This window comes from Terrapene carolina, unplaced genomic scaffold (genome assembly GCF_002925995.2).
Source record: "Terrapene carolina triunguis isolate 2854851 unplaced genomic scaffold, T_m_triunguis-2.0 Scaffold35022, whole genome shotgun sequence".
NCBI classification, from domain to species: Eukaryota; Metazoa; Chordata; order Testudines; family Emydidae; genus Terrapene; species Terrapene triunguis.
This window is the reverse complement of record NW_020699373.1, coordinates 11,691,204-11,712,340: the sequence shown is the minus strand read 5'-3', so window position 1 is coordinate 11,712,340 and position 21,137 is coordinate 11,691,204. Positions and strand designations below refer to the sequence as shown.

Here is a 21,137-nt window from a genome sequence, read left to right as displayed (position 1 = left end):
TAACTGCTAAGATAAGTGAGCTGAGTGGAGAAAAATAGGATTAAGAAAATGGTGTTGAAAATGGAAGTCTGAATAACCATCAGAATTATAAAAAAAACTGTCAAATATCATCATAAGCAGGATATTTAAAATATCAAAACTGTGTGTGTCTAATACTTTCATATTCAGTCTTAAGCTCGTCTAAACCTGAGAGTATTCTAGAGCTGATATTGTAGAGCAGAATCATAGAATCCCAGCTGGAAGGGACTGTGACAGGGCTTGTGGGGGGGGCCCGGTGGAGCAGGGAGGGCCCGGGTCCCCCCAACCGGCCGCCACCCTAACAGGCCACTAGGTCATGCAGCCCCACGGAAGGGGCAGTGATACTGACTTGGGCCACTAGGCCACGCAGCCCTGAGAGAGGGCAACCTTACTGACTGTGGCCATTGGGCCATGCAGCTCTGGGAACAGCCCTACTGACTCTTCCTGCTAGGCCTTGCTGAGCCAGGCGGCCACACTGACTCTGACCACTAGGCGATGCACCCCAGCCGAATCAGGAAGCCATGTTGACTCGGGCCATAGGGGCTGTCACCATGACTCTGGCCTTTGGGCTACACAACCTTGAGAGAGCGAGAGCGGCCATATTGATTTTACCATTAGTCCACACAATCCCAAGACAAGAGGGGACAGGGCACACTTGTCCCACGACAGGGACTATAAGGGGTTATCAAGTCCAGCCCCCTGCACTGAGGCAAGACCAAGTTTCATTGTGAGCAAAAATATACTGGCGTGAAATTTTGGTGCTCAGCTCAGCCGGGAATTGAAAATAAGTTTTGGGGCAAGGTGTTTAAACTTTATCAGTGAGTGGACAAAACCTTATTAGGAAGATCAGTGAGAGAGGCAGTGGGATCCAGTGGATAGGCCTCTGAATTAGGACACAGAAAATCTGGGTTCTCTTCCTGGCTCTGCCACTGAGCTGATGTGTGACCTTGGGCAAATCGTTTAATCTCTCTGAGCCTCTGTTTCCCCTTCCCTGCATCTGCCTTGCCTATTTGAACTGTAAGCTCTCCCGAGCTGGGGCTGTCTCTTACTGTGTCTGTGCAGCACCTAACACACTGAGGCCCCAATTTTAGTTGGGGGCTCTAGGTTCAACATAGAATCATAGAAGATTAGGGTTGGAAGAGACCCCAGGAGGTCATCTAGTCCAACCCCCTGCTCAAAGCAGGACCAACAACAACTAAATCATCCCAGCCAGGGCTTTGTCAAGCCAGGCCTTAAAAACCTCTAAGGATGGAGATTCCACCACCTCCCTTGGTAACCCAGGAATATCAATGATGATAATACGGATTGTGGGCCATCTCTCCTCTCATTTGTGATCACATAACACTACCGTTTTATCAGCAATTGCTAAACATGGAAAAGAACTATTAGGAAATCACACAATGTGTTTCTAGCTGTCCTCAATGTGATTTAGCAGCTGGAAACAAGCAGGAGGAGAAGCCCCATGTAATCAGCCAGCTTTCCTCAAGTCACCAAGAAATGCTGAGAATCACTGGTTCAGGGCTACTATCAAATTACCGACATGCGGCCCGGTGCTACAAAGACTAACTAGTATAGAGCTCACCATGAAGTGTAGCCTCTTGAAGGCACATTTGAAATGATCTCCAGCAACCAACAGACTCCTAGCAGCTTGAAAAGCAAAACACTTTCAGTGAAACTTATTCAGAGTTGTAGTGGCTTCTCAGAGTGAGTGGGCTGCTGTCCATCTGCTCTGCCTTCCCAGTGGGAAATCAAATTCTAAGCGCTGGTTAGATCGATACTACTTGGGATAAATAGAAATAGCCTTCAGATTCCAATTCTGCTGCACTGGACACGGACAATCTACATCACTTTTCCAGAAAGGCAAACAGTAACACGAGTAAAAGATGAAGCATAGTCCATGGGAAGAGCTGGCATTACCCAACGCCAGCAGAGAACATCCATTTTAACACTGGTTCTCTATCTTTGCGTCTGTTTCTTAATAAAAATTGACTGTTGTCATCACATCTAGCGTGCCAAAGGACAGGGGAAGTATGCTCAGGCAGTGAACAATGATCTTCCCTTCCTCCTGGCACTTGATTTATTTTTACGTTCACCTCAGCCTTGTCTATATGCCAATTTATAACTCTGTTGACTCTGCTACCCTCAGACTCATCATTCACACATTAGAGGGCTAACATTCTTCAGAGATGATTCAGGCTATAAATTTGAAACATCTTATTTCTCACCTTTCTGGTATTTCTTACACGCATTTGGAAAAAAAAGTGGTTTGGGGGATGAATGAAATAATGATGTATGGATTTCTGTCCTTTCCTGTGTTTGAGGTTCCCTAAGAAATTTGGTCTGGTTTCCACAGGAGACAGACCTCTATATTCCTTGAAAATATGGGTATTAGGTCAGTGATAAATCCCTAAGGACAACCGTAAGACACAACTGAGGGTCAGTTGCCTTAAACCACTCACTAGATATTGCTGTCTGCTATAACTCCACCTCTTGAGATGTACTACTCTGTTTCTACAATGGTTTTGCAACATTTTTCCATAACAATTGGTTAATCAGCCTTGGCCCATGTGATTATGTCCCATACCTATACAGCTAGTACTTTCTTCAGCCAGTCTGATTTCTGTTGATGAGAGCGGCTAACCAAAGCTCATTCAAGGCAATAGGAAGACTCTCCTTGACTTCATTGGGCTTTGGATCAGGCCCACAGAGCAATTGATTGCACTCTCAGGGCAACCTCTGGGAAACAGAAGGTGGGGAGTGGGTGCAGAGAAGCTCTCCCTTAGCAGGAGCAGGCACAGTGCTGGATGTGTGAGGCCAAGAGAGGTACCTATTACAATCACATGCTCTAGCTATCCTATCTCCCTTTGTAGAGGTTACTATCCTTGCACTATGGAGAGCAAGCCTCCTTGCTTGCATGGGGCCTCAGACAAACTCCATACCCAGCAAACAAAGGCCCTGGTTCCATGCAATGGAACGTCCCTTCATTGACTTCAGTGGGAGCTGGATCAGTCCCACAGAACACAAAGACCAAGACTGTGACTAGGCCTTCTAGCCCTTTCCAATGGGTTCTTCTTGTGCCCTGCTCCCTCACTCCTGCCCCTGTGACCCTCACAGACCTAGTCACAATCTGGCCCACAATGTTAATTTTACAATTCAGGATTAAGGGACAACAGGTGTGGGGGTATGAATTACACAGCAATAGGGGATGCCTCTGACTCCTTAACTGTATAGCTCTCGCCAGACAAACTTTTGACCAAAGTTTCCTTGAAAAATTACCCAAATCCAGATCTGCAGATTGAGATGTGACCTACCTCCTAGTAGGAGGAGAGAACAAGAGGTTTTTGTATTCATTTATTTTGAACATAACAGGAAACAAACTCACTAGAGTGAATAAACGACTAATAAAGAACCTGCCAGGCTGATAAAAGAAAACAAACTCCATACCCAACAAACAAAGGCCCTGGTTGTCCGATCCCTTACTTAAATTAAGTGAGCACTCACTCACATGACTTCAACATTAGTTAACTCACAACTGTTGTATCACCTGACTCCACCACCATGTTTAAACCGTAGAAGCACCTCACTAGATTCCCACTGGACCATTCGCCTGAGTGAATGCCCACCGATTGCAGTAAGAGTTGAACTACTGGGCTAGGCTGAGAATTAATTCACTCCCCTGAGCAAGGGCTGGTGCCTATGTTGCATCAACCTGGGGTAGCTCTAGGGACTGTATGCCTAAGAGACACCCCTATAAATAACAATTCTTCCCTCACTTTCTTCTTGCTCCAGAGGGCAGTGGCCACTTACAGCAATAAATGATGACACCTCCTCCTAGATCGGCTATGCTAGCCAGTGAGTTGGGCAGGGAGAACCAACGCTTCCTCTAGTCCCTACTCACCCGCTCCAGGGATGGACTCACTGAGAATGCAGCACCTGCTCATTCTTCTGCATCTGAAGTCTGACAAACCTATATAGGGCGGTAAGGGAGGGATGGGGGATCCGCTTATACCCCATTGTGGGATTGTAATGCGAGACCAATCTGGCCCTGATGCCTTGTTAAATAAGAAAGCTGTGTTCATGTGTGATATACAACCCGTGTCATTTCTTTATCAAAACAGGATACATTTCGCAACTGCTGACTTGCTACTCTTCATTCTTACAGAGTTCAGCTGGTTTTGTCCCAGCTTCATCACAGCATGACACAAACTCCTGCAGCATCTGTGCAGTGCACTCACCTCGACAAAGATGAAACATGGGATGATGGAATAACTTCGCTGGGTGTTTCCTAAAGCCATTTCTCATCACACCTCTTGGGAAAGCACTGTCCAAAACTTTACCAGGCTGAAAGAGAGACACAAATATGTAGAGTAAGTTACATTCGACTGAAAGTTCTTCATTTAATACAGCCTGGAGAATATCACGGCAAGCTCATGTAGCAAGCAGAGAAAAAGAGGAACAGAATATTAAGCGCTAGATTGTAGTTTTACAACCTGTCCAGTGTCTTGCTGCATAGCTCCTGGAGCAGCCTGGGAGGTGAGAGTGTGACTCAGACAGAGGTCACCAGGTTTAGGGTGGTGCAGATTACATCTCCCATTGAGCGAGGAGGAAGCAGGATCAAAATCTCAATCACAATTTGACCCTTTCTCTGCTTCTGGACCAGTGCAACCATGCACTGCTCCTTAACTCAGAGCAGATTGCAAGATCACAATCCAGCGCAGAAGTGACTGTACTGCCTGAGTCATACATGGTTTAAATCAATTATGTTTTATGCTAAATAAATGGTGAAATTGTACTTTAAAATCAGATGGGTTTACAGTGATCTGAAAGCCACTCTGTGGATGATCAAGAGATTTATCTGGGCAAATATGTCCAATTTAACATGCCAGCACAGCTTACTCAGGCAAAACTATTGATTTCGGTGGGAGTAAGCACCACACAATCGGCAGTGAAGGATTGGGCCCTTTCTGGAAAGTACTTTTGGCCCAAGGTTAATTAGTAGTTTAAACCACAAAACCCCTTCCTGCTAAGCATTACTTTGAGATGCTGACTTGATACCAGTCAGCTCTGTGTTCTTGGGGAACCAGGGTGCAGTATCCAGCCTGACTCATGAAAGACCCCCCATCCCCACCCCAAGCCTCTGCTTAAACCAAAACCCATCAGAGGAAAAAACTTGTGGAGAGCAGTGAAGGGCGTTGGGAGACACACCTAGACCCCTCCTGACAAGGGTGACAAGATTAAGACATCTCCATTAGAATACAAAATGAAGAACAGAGACAACTCCCCTAGCCCAATCTGCATTAAAGATGGGACAGGGAGACATCTCAATTTGCATACAGAATGGAGAACAGAGAACCGCACTGAACTCTGGGACCAGAAAAAGCAGGAAAGCACTGCATCATGGGAAGCTCTGCTCCAGCTGTTAATGAACTTATGCCTGCCCACACCCAGCTCAGCAGTTATCAGACCAATTCTAGTAATGAATCCTTGATTGATATCCAAAATACTGAAGCAGACTAGTTGCATTGTGAGCTCCCTGGAAGAAAACACCACCCATAGCCAAGAGTGATCAGCTCCTATTGTCTAGCCTAAAGAAAACCCTTGAGTCATCAGCTCACCTATGAACAAATCTAGTGTTCTCCCTTGAACAATTGTATTTTCTCTACAAAAATCCCTACTCACCCTCTAGTCAGGGTTCTGATGCTTAGATCCAAACTATGCATCAGTTCCACTGGGACTCCATATTCTCCTGACAGACCGTGCTGGGGACTCTGCCTGTCTCCTGCCCTCAGGACCCTCAGCTACCACCATCACCTGGGAACCCCGACCAGTTCAAGCCTCATGGAGCGGTGAGATCGCCCCCCTCTTTCTCTTTCTCTCTCTGTGTTTTCCTTTCTATCTTAGGTATAAAACTTTAATAATATATGTTATGTTGGTTTAGCTCTCCTTGTGTAGTTATCACTATTATTCAATAAATAACTTTTATGGTTAACTTGGTTGCTTCTCTCTCTGTTGCTGAACTTTACTCTTTTGTGTTTTTAGCTTCCCCCATTCACTCTACAGCAACGCTTCTTTTACCTAAGCTAAAGATCCCTGCAGCGCCCAAAATACTGTGGGGTTTGCTCATCAAGTAGGTTACTGCCAGTACAATTGTGTTGGGGGAGTGGGGATAGGGACGTGCTGAATCTGGGACGCATAAGGGTAACAGCTTGAAAGTGCTGCTTGACCCAGTCAATGGAGCCTAGGGGCATATAAGGAGAGGTAGCTTGAAAGTGCTGCTTCATCCAGCCCAGTGAGTCCAGTGACATATAAGGGGTCAGCTTGACAGTGCTGATTAACCTGGTCTGCTCAGACTTGCTCTGTTAATGTGTGTGTGTGTGTGTGTGTGTGTGTCTGTCTGTCTGTCCCCGGTTCTGGGGCTGGAGGAACCCAGCCCTAGGGAACCTAGGTCCTGCAGGATTGCTCCATTGGGAGGGGACTTGCAGAAGGGAGAAGTAGAGCTCCATATAAAAACACAAGTGACACAAGCAGTACATTGACAGAATTACAGAACACCCCGGCCCCACCCTCTTAGAAGAGTCACCTGAATAAATGAGCATACCCCAAAGTAACGGGCAAATCCGGTAACTGACTATTGTAATTTTAATTGAACATAACCTGGTAACAATCTGCATTGAGACGTTTGATCTCTTCACTGTACACAATGTATGGAGAAAAGAACTCTAATGGGAGACTTAACTGGGGGTGTGCTAAGAGAGACTTAAAATGGCTTTAGAGATCAGCATTAGGCAGTGGTATAAACCAAAGGAAAAAAACCACAGTCACCAGAGAGTTGCCCAGTCCCCTACCACACACACTCACACAGGACAATGCAAGGGAAATGAGAGGAATGGAAACTCTAACCACATTAAGAAATAGCCAGGGTGCCATGGGACACAATCCCACCCTCAGCACTCTGAACCCAAAGAAGCTCTTCCATTTGAATTCCCAGTTACTGGGGCACTGTGGATTTTGGCAAGGCACGTATGGGGGTAAGGGCTGGTTTAAGTAGCATCAACTCCTGGCAAATTTTCATAGGATGATGCCACTTCACTTGCACAGAGACTTGCTCCACATGATCTGTCTACTTTGAGAGACGGTTGGTAAGGCACTGGGATGGGGAGTTGATATAATCGTTGCTCCTATGAACTCCTAACTAAAGCGGGATGAAATTTTTTGACTAAAACTTTTTCCAGCAAACAATGCAGATTCGATAATGCTGAAAAAGTTCATGCATTCACAGCAATTTCACCAAACTGATTCAGTCAAAAAAAACAAAAACAAAAAACAACCCCCCCCCATCAAAACATTTCAATTTCTCAGGTTAAAACGTTTCAACTTTTCTATTAAATGTAACTTTGTTTTGCAATTTCTTTTAATTTTAGTTTTTTTTTTAAAGTACAATAATGCCCCAAATCAAAATGAATCGAGTTGTTTGACCCAAAACAATTTTATTTTTCAATTTGTCAGAAAATTTCATTTTCAGTTTGAGCTGCAACACTTTTATTTTCTCGTTTTATTTTTTGGAATTGCCAGCAAACAAAAAAAAAATCCATATTTCACCTAGCTCCGCTCCTAACTGGGCAGGCGTGCAGGAGTTATTTCTGTTCTAAATGGCTTTGGGGATTGTTTGATGGGATGATAAGTTAAGGAAGAATTCTTACTGAATTACAAGAATTGTGTGCATCATTACTACTGAAATCCTGCCAGCACCTTTCTAGCAATGACCATGTTTAAGGATGGCATTAATACTGTTTCCCTGGCCAGTGCAGCCAGAGCATAGTAATAACCGGATTTTGTCAATCCAGTGCCTTATGACTTAACGCCTTGCCTTCGATTCCATACGTATACTATGGAAAACAGTAAGGAGGTGGGTGTTTTAAACGGAAGTAGAGTGCTGTGAGACATTTAATTAGGTTCAGAAGAATTTAGATCATGTGTGTTAAGAAACTGAATGGATTATAGCAAGGAAGCTGAAGGTCCTTTGTAGCACCATTGCTCTGCCTAATTGAATGCCGCGGCCCTTGCAATGATGTCAGAAATATGTCGTGTTTATGACTGTTCTTGCAAACTTGCTGTTCACCATCAGTGAGTTTGTTACAACAATAATTTGCCTATGGAAAAGAAATGTATTTTATGGGCCAGATTCTCTCCTGCATTCTGGCCATTTGATGTTGTTCTGGAAACTCAAAGAGACAAGAAAGCAGCCAATCTGAGAATTCTCTCCCTATGGGGGACCTCTCAGCTGGCACAGAGCTGGCATAGCCAGCCTTTTCGCCACTCCTCCACATTTGGCTCTGACGAAGGGGGCAGGACAGTGGTAGGGTGGGTTATGGCTGAAATATGCCGCACTCGATCTGTCCCCAGATGACATATGATTCCTTGGAGGCCATGGCCAGCTAGCCTAGGCTGCTCCCGCCTACGCTGTGATCAGAGATGGCACAGATCAGCCCAGGGAATCAGGGAGCCAGAACTAGATATTGGCACAGAGAGAATTTGGGCCTATATCTATGCATCTCACTACCTCTTGAGGAAAGCTTCTCTGTACAAACGATAGCGGATATCTTTCATTAGCATCTAGTGTCACCATCTCCATTTTTATCGTCATTTTGTCCTGATTGTTAACTAGGAAAAACTTGTTAAGATACCACTAGCTCTGACCTTTTAATCCGGGAGCGTGAACACTGCAATGTGAGGCGACTTGGTCAGACCTACAGGAAGGGAATATTAATATTACCCGAGCACTGGCATTATGTGAGGTGCTTCTACTCTTTAAACAAGGTAGTGTAGTTGAATAATACAAAGGCTGTGAATTAATTAGCATTAGTTAGTTCTCATCTTGCCTAATTCCCCTCACATACATTTTCAGAAAGCCCTTCAACTGCAGTGTGGGAGGTTATTGTGTAGCATCTCCTGGGAAAACAGGCAGAGCCATGGAATATATATATGAGCAAACTGAACATTAACTAAAAGGCAGTCAGAGAAAAGAGAACCACGAAGGCAAACACCTCAGGCCGAAAAGGTTTTATTACCACAGGGATCTGTCATGGCGGGGCGGGGGAGGGGGAGAGGAAGTCAAGGAGGAAAGAAGAGAAAATTCTAATCAATGGAACACTGCAGGTTATGTCCAGCAGAAGGATTTTTAAAAGGCACAGTCAAGTGTTTTCTCAAGCCTTTTACTTTAGCACATGACATAGCGCGAGAGACGTGGCTGTAAGAAAAGACTACAAGAGCGGATCCGGTATATTTCTGGAGTAGCGGATAAAATAAGCGCTGATGGCTGCTATGGCTTAAATCAACAAATCACCAGTTCATGCTTTAGGAGGCTTTGATTATCCATAATTTTTTTTTTTCAATTAAAGCCTGTGTAGCCCCGATTGAATATTTTGGCTTTCCTTGCAGTCTTATAAAATGGGTATTTCTGTTAGGCAAATCTCGTGTTGCTTGTTAAAGGTGCTGGATCAACAGCCCTGAAGAGTAAAATCCTCTATCCACAGAATCGGTGCTATTGACCTAGGTTCTTATGCTATGCTCATCACTGAAATATCTGAGCATAGCATCTACTTGGTGACTACCAACCCTGAAATGTAGTGCTCACCTATCGGGCTGAGATGGCTGGTAGGGCCCCTGTCCTGCAACTGGTCCACGCAGGTGGAACCTTGTTTCTCTGTAGAGTCCCACTGACTTCACTGCAGGGACCTAAATCTGTGCTCATTCAGCCCCAGATTTTTTACTGGGATTGGCAACAATGGTGCAAATCAGTGCTGTTCTGGGTTTTTTTTTTCCTTCCTGTGTGCTTATTTGTAAATTGGTCTAATTTTGTATTCAACTCCTGCAAAGTTTGGTTGGTAGTCTGCTTTAAATGATAACCATTTTTTGTGCTAGCCGGTTTTCTCTCAGACATGACTTTGTTTACAATCCACACCTTTTGCAACTCCTCTTTCATTCCAACAAGAATCGTTTTGGATAATGAAACAGACCCAATTCCTAACCTGCACATGTTGAATCCCCATTTCACTGACAGGTCACAAAAATTGAAGTTAATGTGCGGCAGAGTGGCTCTGAATGAGCAGTCACACCATTTTAGTAAATTTGCATTATTAATAATTATTATTTGTATTACAGTAGTGCCTAAATTCCTAAGTCAGGATCAGGGCCCCATTGTTCTAGGGGTGGTACATATACATAGTAAGAGGCGGTCCCTACCCCAACAAGCTTCCAATCTAAATGAACACGAAAAACAAAAGGTAAGATGGGAAAACAGAGGCACAGGGAGGTGACGTGACTTGCCCAAGGTCACACAAAGCTCAGTGGCAACAGAACAGCTAGAACTCAGGGCTCCTGATGCCCGGTCCTATGCTCTATCCACTAGACTATGCTGTCACTGGGCATGACTGTCACTGGGGAGCGACTGGCTAAGTGGCAGTTCTGCAGAAAAGGACCTGGGGATTACAGTGGATGAGAAGCTGGATATGAGTCAGCAGTGTGCCCTTGTTGTCAAGAAGGCTAATGGCATATTGGGCTGCATTAGAAGGAGCATTGCCAGCAGATCGAGGGAAGCGATTATTCCCCCCATTCGGCACTGGTGAGGCCACATCTGGAGTACTGTGTCCAGTTTTGGGCCCCCCACTACAGAAAGGATGTGGACAAACTGGAGAGAGTCCAGCGGAGGGCAACAATAGTATTCACTCTTCATTATTTGTTGTTAGCTGTTCCCTATTCATCATTTGTTTTGCTCTTCTAATCAGAGCCCAGAAATGATACATTGGTTAGTGAAGGAAGGACCATTTTCACCACTATCACAGTGTTCCATTGGCTTGGTGGATGCATGGCACAAGATTATTGTCCGCGGTGGTGCTGAAAATGGGTTTGTCCTGCTTACATTAGCAGTTAAATAGTCTGAGTACTGGTCCCAGGAGATTCATGGCTGAGATGTATTTTCATTGATAGGTCAATTTCTTTGGGTAAGCAGGGCTTAAATGTAGACTGGGCTTTGCGGTTATCGAATCTAGACCAGCCAGATGCTCAACTCTAGCTCTCTCCTTCTGTCTTCTCTCTAGAATGCCAATTGCAATCACCAATCATATTGCTCGGATTCTAGAATGTATGATTCTCTTCTGGTGCTTCCTGCATGTGTTAACTCTTAAGCGAGTGGCTAGAATTCTCTTTATTCTCCAGACAGGACAAAAGGTTAATTATTATGACTTAATTCTGTAGAAAATCCCACCTTAGTATCCCTGAATCCCTTCTTTATAAAGTGGCTAGATTTTAATATGATACAGATCTTTGACCAAGGCAAAATAATTTAAGCCTCTAGTGACCTTCTGCAGCATTTGCCAAAGTCTAACAAGACAAATTAAGCTAAACTGATCTTAAACGAGATGCATAATATTCATACCAAGAGATTGCATTGATTTAACTAGCTCCCAAACTGATTTTGTTAAATCAATGCACTTTCTATGTGGAGATAAGCCCTTAGGCTGCCACTGGGTCTGTGCAGGTCGACTCCTATGCCTATGTAGTGCTCTATTGACATCAATGCCTGTGTGCTGGATCCAGAGGCAGGATCAGGCTCTATGCCTGTATTAAACTAAAGCAGCGGTTCTCAAACTTTAGCAACCCAAGGACCCCACTTTTGACGTAAAATTTTTCAGGGACCCCCAACCCCCCCCCCCCCCCACTCAGCCTTGCCCCGCCCCTTCCCCAAGGCCCCACCCTGCCCCGTCCCTTCTCCGAGGCCCTGCCCCCGCTCACTCCATCCCCTCTCCCTCCCTCGCTCTCCCCCACTCTCACTCACTTTCACCAGGCTGGGGCAGGGGGTTGTGGTGCAGGAGGGGGTGCATGGTGCGTGCTCTGGGAGGGAGTTTGAGTGTGGGATGTGGGCTCTGGGCTGGGGCAGGAGGTTGGGGGGCAGGAGGGGGTGAGGGCTCTGACTGGGTAGCGCTTACCTTGGGTGGCTCCCGAAAGCAACTGGCAAATCCCTCTGGCAGCATTTCCTAGGCCGTGGGGAGGGGGCGGGGCGCAGCGCGTCTCCGTGTGCTGCCCCTGCCCGCAGGCACCACCCCCGCAGCTCCCATTGGCCACAGTTCCTGGCCAATGGGAGCTGTGGAGTTGGCGTTTGGGGCAGAGGCAGAGTGTGGAGACCCCCTGTCCCTCACCCTCCCCAGGGGCTGCAGGAACGTGCTGGCCGATTCCGGGAGTGGTGCAGCGCCAGGGCAGGTAGGAAGCCTGTTCCCCGATGTGCTGGGAGGGAGGAGGAGGAGTTGAGGGAGGGAAGGGAAGGAGGGGGAGAAGTTTCTCAGCGGGGCCTGCGGACCCCTTGGAGTATCCTTGGGAAATCCCAGGGGTCTGCAGGTCCAGTTTGAGAAATGCTGGACTAAAGGAAAACTAGAATTTGTAGGTATTAAATTAGCAATCATAAAATTCCCATGTAGTGCTGTTCAAAAATAGCAAGTAGAGTTCATAGAATCATAGACTAGGGTTGGAAGAGACCTCAGGAGGTCACCTAGTCCAACCCCCTGCTCAAAGCAGGACCAACCCAACTAAATCATCCCAGCCAGAGCTTTGTCAAGCCTGACCTTAAAAACCTCTAAGGATGGAGATTCCACCACCTCCCTAGGTAACCCATTCCAGTGCTTCACCACCCTCCTAGTGAAATAGTGTTTCCTAATATCCAACCTAGACCTCCCCCAGTGCAACTTGAGACCATTGCTCCTTGTTCTGTCATCTGCCACCACTGAGAAGGGCCGAGCTCCATCCTCTTTGGAACCCCCCGTTCAGGTAGTTGAAGGCTGCTATCAAATCCCCCCTCACTCTTCTCTTCTGAAGACTAAATAACCCCAGTTCCCGCAGCCTCTCCTCGTAAGTCATGTGCCCCAGCCCCTTCATCATTTTGAAGAACGAATACTATTGTTCACACATTCAAGATGAAATTCACCACTATGTAAAGGGCCATCGCGAGAGACACCCTAAACACCAACCAAGACCCCAAATTATAAACACTCCCCCAAGCAGAGTTTTGACCCCAAAAGGGGAGAAGTGCCAGAGACTCCATGTAGTCCACTCAAGGACTTCACTATTGCCATGGATTTTACATAGAATCATAGAATATCAGGGTTGGAAGGGATCTCAGGAGGTCATCTAGTTCAACCCCCCCTCTGCTCAAAGCAGGGCCAAGCCCCAGACAGATTTTTACCCCAGGTCCCTAAATAGCCCCCTCAAGGATAGAACTCACAACCCTGGGTTTAGCAGGCCAAAGCTCAAACCACTGAGCTATCCCTGCCCCCGAGGTGTTCAGGTGTGGGAGGTGTCCAGGTACTACAGGGATGGTCAGCCGTATAAATCACATTAGATTAGATTACATGCACCTCTTATGTGCACGTCATCACATGGGGTGATTTTCACCCCCGAAGAACAGCCATAGCAAATAAAAAGTGGTACAAACATGGCGGAAGTGAAGAATCACGTGGAAGTCAAAGGATCGTTCCCAAGGGCTGTTTTGTTGTATTCACTCAGCTCTGGTTTTTAAGTGTCATCATGGATGGGCAGGTTCATGTTGTGAGGTGCTTACATCCCTGCCAAATTGTTTAGCATGTCACTAACTCAAAGTTGCCTGGAGTGACAATTCTTAAAACGCAGCATGAAAAAAATCAGTAAAATCACAGGGGTGAAGCTGCCTTACCATCTAACTGATACAGCTGCTGTCTTCTTTTGTGATGGAATTATCAGTGCATGGTGGAGGAGAGGGAGGCAGATTACAGGATTCATTAAGAAATACTTTAAAATATCGTGCACTCTTTGTAAATACCTCCACCAAATTTATCGTACACAATTAATGGAGCTGATTCTGCTTCTAACTTCCAATTAACTAAAAAGCCAATTATTCCAGCTCTCCTTTCATCCCTTCCAATTTTAGAAATTAATCTAATTGAAATAGTCGTGTGTGTTCTTGGGTGGAAAAGGGGGACTATTTTTGGCCTCTATCCAATCACCTGAAGATGCTTCATCTTAATTTAGACTGATTAATGGGCCTTGCAGGTTCTTCTGAAACCAATGGGAAATGCAAGTACTCATTTCTTTATATCCAATCAGTTTAAAGCTCCATTTATTTTTGAAGCCACTTGCAACAAAGGAATGGCAGGTGCGGTCAGCAGTTAGAGCATAATCTGTAGGAGAAGGGGACTCTGAATTCCAGGAATAAATGGCAAAATTGGTCTAATGAAATTACAGTAGTTTAGAGTAATTTTAGGGACCGGTCCTGCAACAGACTGCACTCATGCATAGTCAATTATATTGGGACATTCAGGTCTCGCTGGCTTCCAGATCAAATTTGTTCAGTTTGCAAGTAAAGTGATGGTTTTTCTAATTGGCATGCCTGCAGATTCACGCTGGAACTTGAATGTCAAGCACATTCTGTCTGTCTTCTGGAACATGACCATTGCACAGATTCTACAAATTTTGCCCTCAGTTACACTTGTACAATTCCACTATTTTTTGTAAGTTTGCAGAGGGCAACTGGAAGCCTGAGAATTACAGGCACATTTTTTAAATGTATTAAACAAGGAATGAGAAGAAACAAGGTTGCCCCACCAAGAGTCGCTTTAAGGTGCCTCTGCATATGGTACTCCCACCTATGTACAAATTTCCAAGCAAGGCAGAATTATTGGATTTTGTTGAGTTTTCCTTCTATTCTAGTTGGACTGTTCCAGTGAGATGCAGCTCATGTTCACAGGACATCCGGTGAACACAAGCACAAGCGTTCATAGTACATCCAGCCCAGGCCATTTCCACAGCATGGATTTCTGTATGGGATCTATACTTCCGTTTGCGCATGCATTGGGTTTCTCTTTCTTCCCCAGCATATGCCCCACCGGTAGTCAGCTCTGCACAGTTCGGTATACGTCTGAGAGCAATTGTTTATAGAGTTACACTGAGCCACATTCTCTTTCCCTGTTTCAGACACTTTGTGCCGCTCAGGTTCTGTGAAGTGCCCACAATCTAGCCCTACCTGGCCAGCAGAGAATTCCCTAGTGTAGCATAAAGCTGGCTCCTACACCATCTGCTCCCCTCACCTCGGTATACGGAGTACGAAGAGGTGCAATGGGGTGAGGCAAAGTACTCTTGCATGCCCCCAATTCTCAACTGGCTGTCATAAGTTAGAACCACGTCCATAGGCTGCTCTGATTTATACTGGAGTCAGGGAAACTTGAGAATCAGGGAACTGTGACGGGCTCCATGACTTCTCTCTGTACAGAGCAGATCTTCACACATGCCTCTCTCAATCTGAAGGGGCCCAAGGGGATGTGATTCTGAACAACTCCCGAGACAGATGTGGCGATCTCTTTGCAATTTTTCTTTCATGGTCTGGGAGCCCAGTGCTTTCAGGAGTGAGACTCTACAGAGTCAAGATATAAAGATACGGTGGGTCATTTGGACATCAAGACAAGAGTTTTCTCCGGGATCTAGGAATAATTTTAGAACTCTCTCCTCCACCACAGGGAAAACAGCAGGGAGGCCAATCAGTTGGGACAGACATTGGCCGTCAGTCAGAATATGAATGCTACCTTGAAGGCTTTACATTCAAAACTGGGCAGGCCTCCCTCTGTGGTACATAATAAACAGAGGGAAAGAGACTCTGAGGACAAAACGCTTATTGATTTGAGCAGGCAGTCTGGAACAGAGAGAGCAAAACTGAGCAACCCATTGAGTACAAGCGCCACTATTATTTAAAAAAATAAACAACGACATGACCCCACTGCAACAGTTGACATTCAGGCTCGGGAGCATAATTTGTGTGTTAGAATCTCACTGCCCTGACATTCTCAGACTCACATCGGCAAGGAGTAGCTCCCATGCATCACTCAAATTAACAGTGCCACATGGATAATTCCAGGCACAGTAAAATCAATGCCACAACCGTGACTTCCTGTGCTGTGCAGGAGAATCCACCCCAAATTCATTGTGACAGGAGAATCCTTCAGGAGTCCCTTCACATTCAAGAGAACAAGGGCCACCCAAAAGATGCAGATCTAAATAACATACCAAGGTTCTGAGTCAAATCCAGAAAAACTTTTTTGGCTTGCAGCACAGAGCTCGAAGACTCAGGGTTTTCCCCCAAAGATCAGTGGCAAGCAAGGTGGACGGACATCAACATCCCAAACAAACAGCTCTTCAAGGACCCAGACAAAGAAACTAGTGGCTTTACATTCCACTGGAAAATATGATCCCCTTTGAACTGCAGCCGCATATCACATGGGAGATGTGCTTACCTCCCCCATTAATGGAGACTGAGACACAATCCTACGTCTGACTGCAGACACGGCCTTCAAACTACGGAACACCTCATTAACCAATGTCCCAAACTATCCTATCCTCCTGACGGTATCTCTGCCATCCACTCTGCTTTACCTGAAGCAGTCAATTGGATCACCAATCTAGACCTGGACATCTAACATTGCTTTTTTAAAGCTACACAAAGGAGGAAGAAGCAGCTAGGCAGGGAGTTGAGAGAGACACGGCACATCAGCTGTGTGCAGAGAAAGGCATTTATTTGAGTTTAGGACCAACCTACTTCTGTCTGGCTTGGTCAATACAATCTGCCTCCTCCTCCCCAATGCCATGCAAGGACAGGACACAAATGTAGCTCCTGCACTCAGGGCAGTGCAGGCCCTGCGCCCTCCTATCAGCCTCTGTGTTACAAACCACCCCCAAAGAGAGGAGATGGAGGCCAAGACATGACCCTGCTTCCCCTCACTCCCTGCGCTGCTCCATGGAGTTGCCCGGGGGAGCAAGTGTAACCCATACTGGCAGAGTGTGAGCATCTGTCCACCTCTAGTGGCTGGTCCACAGCAGAGGTTAATCAGTCTGTTCCAGCATCTAGCTAACAACCCTTACACTTTAACTCAGGGGAGAGAGGCTCATGCTTTTAGTGCTGTCTGTCACAGGTTCGTTCTCCACGGATAACCCAAGCCGGGCTGTTTCACAAAGTGGAGGATTGTAAGAGATTGTGCAGCATACATATGCATTCCCTCTTGGAGCTCCCTCTGCGGGGGGGGAGAGGGGATGCAGCTCTGCACCGTGCCCTACACACACTTGGATGTTAATCACATAGTCTGAGCCTTACAAAGCTTAAAATCCACCATTTATGTTATCCCTCATGTTTGCTTCCTAACAGAGGAAAAAAGAGCAAATGTCTGTGTGATGGCTGCCATCTTGGATAACACACTGGGGACCAACAGCACTAAAAGTGTGAGCAGCAACATGAGCTAAAGCTCTCTAGTTTGAGCTGTGATTGACTCCTCCACAGCCACAGATCAGGCACAGGAGGGGACCAGTAACATATATTCACCGGTGGCTCCTCCTAGCTCTATCAAAAACAAACAAACGAGAAACGACAAGTCAAATATCTGTTCTCTTCTGCCAGAAGGGGATGTCTGTGGAGATACCTCAACTCCTCTTACAACTGGATGTACAAAAACTCCTCAACCAGAATGCAGCGATCACAAAAGCAGTAAGGGTGGGGTTTTCCAAAGCACCGAGTGCTGGCCTAACTCTCCTGCCATTGAAGTCGATGGTAAAACTCCCACGGGGAGCAGAGATAGGCCAAAGCTGAGTGCTTTCACAAATCTCAGCTGGCTCAATTCTAGCTACGTGCACAGGTTGTGTTTTTTTCTTAACCTACACATACTGATAGCGTAGGTGGTTCTCCCTCCCGCCCCCCAAATATCCTGGCATGGTAAGAAAGAAATTCCACAAGGACTTTGACAACGAGCCAGATGATGAAATAAGTTAGTATGAGTCTGATCCTCTGGAGCGATCTCCACAACAATATCGACTGGCATAAGGGAGTGCCACGATGAGCAATACAATGATCAATGGGACTGGAGGGATTCATAAGGAGACATTAAAAGAGCTAAATATATCTAACTTGCCTAAGCAATGACTAAAGGGGACATGCTAATAGTTTACATGGATCTGGAGACTGGAAACGTGACAGGCCTGGTTTTCCGTTGACTTGAATATTATGCCATCACTTATACTTGGGTGTATACGGATACCATTTAGATTTAGTAGCATTTTACACCCACCTTGCTCAGGTGTAAATAATGACAAAGGTGTATGCAAGGCAGTGGGGAATCGGGCCCCAAGTAAGGAAAGCTCTGTTTAGTATGTCAAAGAGGGGCGGAATAATAGGGGTAATGGGATGAAATGTAGACAGGGAAAATGAGGCTGAAGATCAGTGAAGCCTTCCCGCCAGCGAGATATATTTAGCCTTGGAATGGTCTCCCAAGACAGTGGCAGAGACCCCAAGCTTTTAAAACCAGATAGTACTAGAAAAATGTTCTGCAGTGAAGAATCCTGCAGTGGCTAGGGAATTGATTGGATGAGCTAATAGGTCTTTTCCATCTCTAATTTCAATGATGAAGCATGTAGTCTGAGCAGCAATTATCACCTAAGAGAGGGAAAAAAAAAAAAAAAGATGCAAAGCAAACAAAAGCACATCACCATTACAAAGGGGCCGGAATATAGGCTGCATCGTCCGATTCAGGTTTTTGTTTTTAAGTTCCTGCTTGTTCTAATACTGCCGATTGCTGGTCATGTGGACTGGGCAGTCATACAGATAACAAGACTACCCAGAGTTATAATAGCTAATGCTAACAAAAATTTTGGAAGGATATTAAGCCTCATGATTCAGGGTTTAAGCCAATCTCTAGCTATTAGAGATGAGGATGAGGCCTAATGTGAGGGGCAGATTATTCCACATCTGCCGTCCTTACCCCTGCCTCCGAAGCAGCTGGTACAGCCCTGGTAACCAAACTGCTTCAGTTCACTACAAACTTCACATAAATTGCAAGGCAAAATACACATGAGCCCCACAGCCACCATGAGCCATCTGCAGATTCATCATCCAAATCAGAGAGAGTTGGCTCTGCTTCTTCAGACGGCATAATTTCTTTTTCCCATTGCTGCGTGGCAGCACAGCAGAGCTGATGCTGAGCCAGAAGGAGCAGACACCTGCGGAGGAGGAGTTCCTTTGGTTTTGCATCAGCACCATTCAAAACACTCTGGGTGAATTCCTGGCCCCAATAAAATCAGTGGCAAAAGTCCCATTGACTTCAATGGGGCCAGGATTTCATTCTCCATTTCTAACGGAGCACTGGCTTCAAGCAGTAGTAAAATGTGCCCACTGCTACACTAACATGTGCCTTAGAATATCAGGGTTGGAAGGGACCTCAGGAGGTCATCTAGTCCAACCCCCTGCTCAAAGCAGGACCAATCCCCAGACAGATTTTTACCCCAGTTCCCTAAATGGCCCCCTCAAGGATTGAGCTCACAACTCTGGGTTTAGCAGGCCAATGCTCGAACCACTGAGCTATCCCTTGCCTTGCCATACCATACCATGCCATGGCACGCCATCCCATACCATGCCATGGCACGCCATCAAGCAAGGATTTACCAGGGACAGAAAAAGGCAACTTTTTTTTTTTCCAATGGAAGCCTAAATAAAAAAAAAATCCTCCAATGGCCCAATCTAAAAACCAGGAGACAACAGAAATGATTGCCTTTCATCTGTGGCTTTGTCTCAGACGGACTTCCAAAGGATCTTAGAGACAATTCCTCCTCTCCTTCCTAATGCACATAGTTCAGCTGATGTCTATGAGACTAACACCAGAGTACGGAGAATAGGGTTTGTCCCTTAGAACATACCAGACTGTGCTATCCTTGCCCAAGTGGAACAATGCGCTCCACTTCAGCAGTTTGTAGTTTTCTGTAGGTTAGTCAGCAAAGTCAGCCAGGGTCTCAGGCCACAAGTAAAGTCTTGGGCCAGATCTACCCTACAGATTCAAGCCAGCATAGCTATGTTGGTCAGAGATGTGAAGAGGATCCCTAACACACAGGGCTGTGCCAGCACAAGTTCCTAGTGTAGACACAGGTATACCGGCAACACTGTTTTTATCGGTAGAACTTGTTCCACTTAAGGGAGCTGGAATAAGCAATGCCAGCAAAAGCACAGTTTTGCTGGTATAAGCTGCATCCGCACTAGGAGTGCTTGGCCAGTATAGTATGTGCCCATATAATTATACCCATAAAACACTTCTGTGTAGACCTGGCCTGAGTAGTACGCTGCAAAGATCTGAGTGTCAAGCATCCTGAATTACCACTGACTTAAATACAAGTTCAAAGCGCTCAACATCAAGCAGGAACCAACCTATACATGTTATCAGAGATGGTTCATGGACTGAATAGCCAAACAATTGCATAGTCTTTTTTGACAGCACTCTAGGTTCACTTTGAAACCAAGGGATAGAGGGTTTGTTCTAGCACTGCTCTGTGCACTGGACTTGGTATCAGTTCTTCTACCCTCCGCACCAGCACCACCAGTGCCACAAGGAAGCAGAGAGACCAGCAGCAACAAATGTTCTATTCAACGTGGCTTTGCGCTAGTTCACACATTCCCTGCAAACACACACAGCTAGCAACATTTAAACATTAAAAACATGGTTAACCTGTTCCAAAAAACCCCCCAAAATCCACATGTAAAATAAACAGTGCATTCCTATAAACAGGCGATAGCTTAAACCTGCCCTGTGGGTGGTCAGTATATTTTCAACGTGGTTGACAGTGAAGTGTCTGTTTTAGAGCCCCTGTTGTTTAGCATATTCATTTATGAAATGGAACAATTATTTAGATTACTCACAGCTCCTAATGGAAGAACATAGGGATGTTTAATTAAACTGAAAGGCAACACATGTAAACCTGATAAAAGGATTTATTTTACACAATGCATAATTAACCAGTGGAACTCATCGCCACAAGGTATCACTGAAGCAACGAGCTTAATGGGATTCAAACAAAGAGTAGACTGATAAGAATAGTCAGTTATATTAGAGGATGAAAAAAGAGACATAGGTAAAAACATCATTTGTTGCGGGGGGAAAGCAGCTTTCCCTATAAGCAGATAATTCCATAATTCTCCACTGTGGAGTTTCTTATTCCTTGCTATGGAGTATCTGGTAGGGTTACCATATTTAAAAAATAAAAAAAAGAGGACACTCCACGGGCCCTGGCCCCGCCCCTTTCCC

The 21,137-nt window shown here is 45.6% G+C and overlaps 1 protein-coding gene across 1 annotated transcript in view; it reads right to left on the bottom strand.

Annotated features, from left to right (window-relative positions):
• Positions 1–21,137, bottom strand: part of LOC112119695 (phospholipid phosphatase-related protein type 1) — a 200,030-nt gene that overhangs the window by 106,104 nt on the left and 72,789 nt on the right. Inside the window, exon 2 of the mRNA XM_024218455.3 lies at positions 4,254–4,359. Within this exon, the coding sequence (XP_024074223.1) occupies positions 4,254–4,313 (60 nt within the window). The 5' untranslated portion in view covers positions 4,314–4,359. The remainder of the gene's footprint in view (positions 1–4,253; positions 4,360–21,137) is intronic.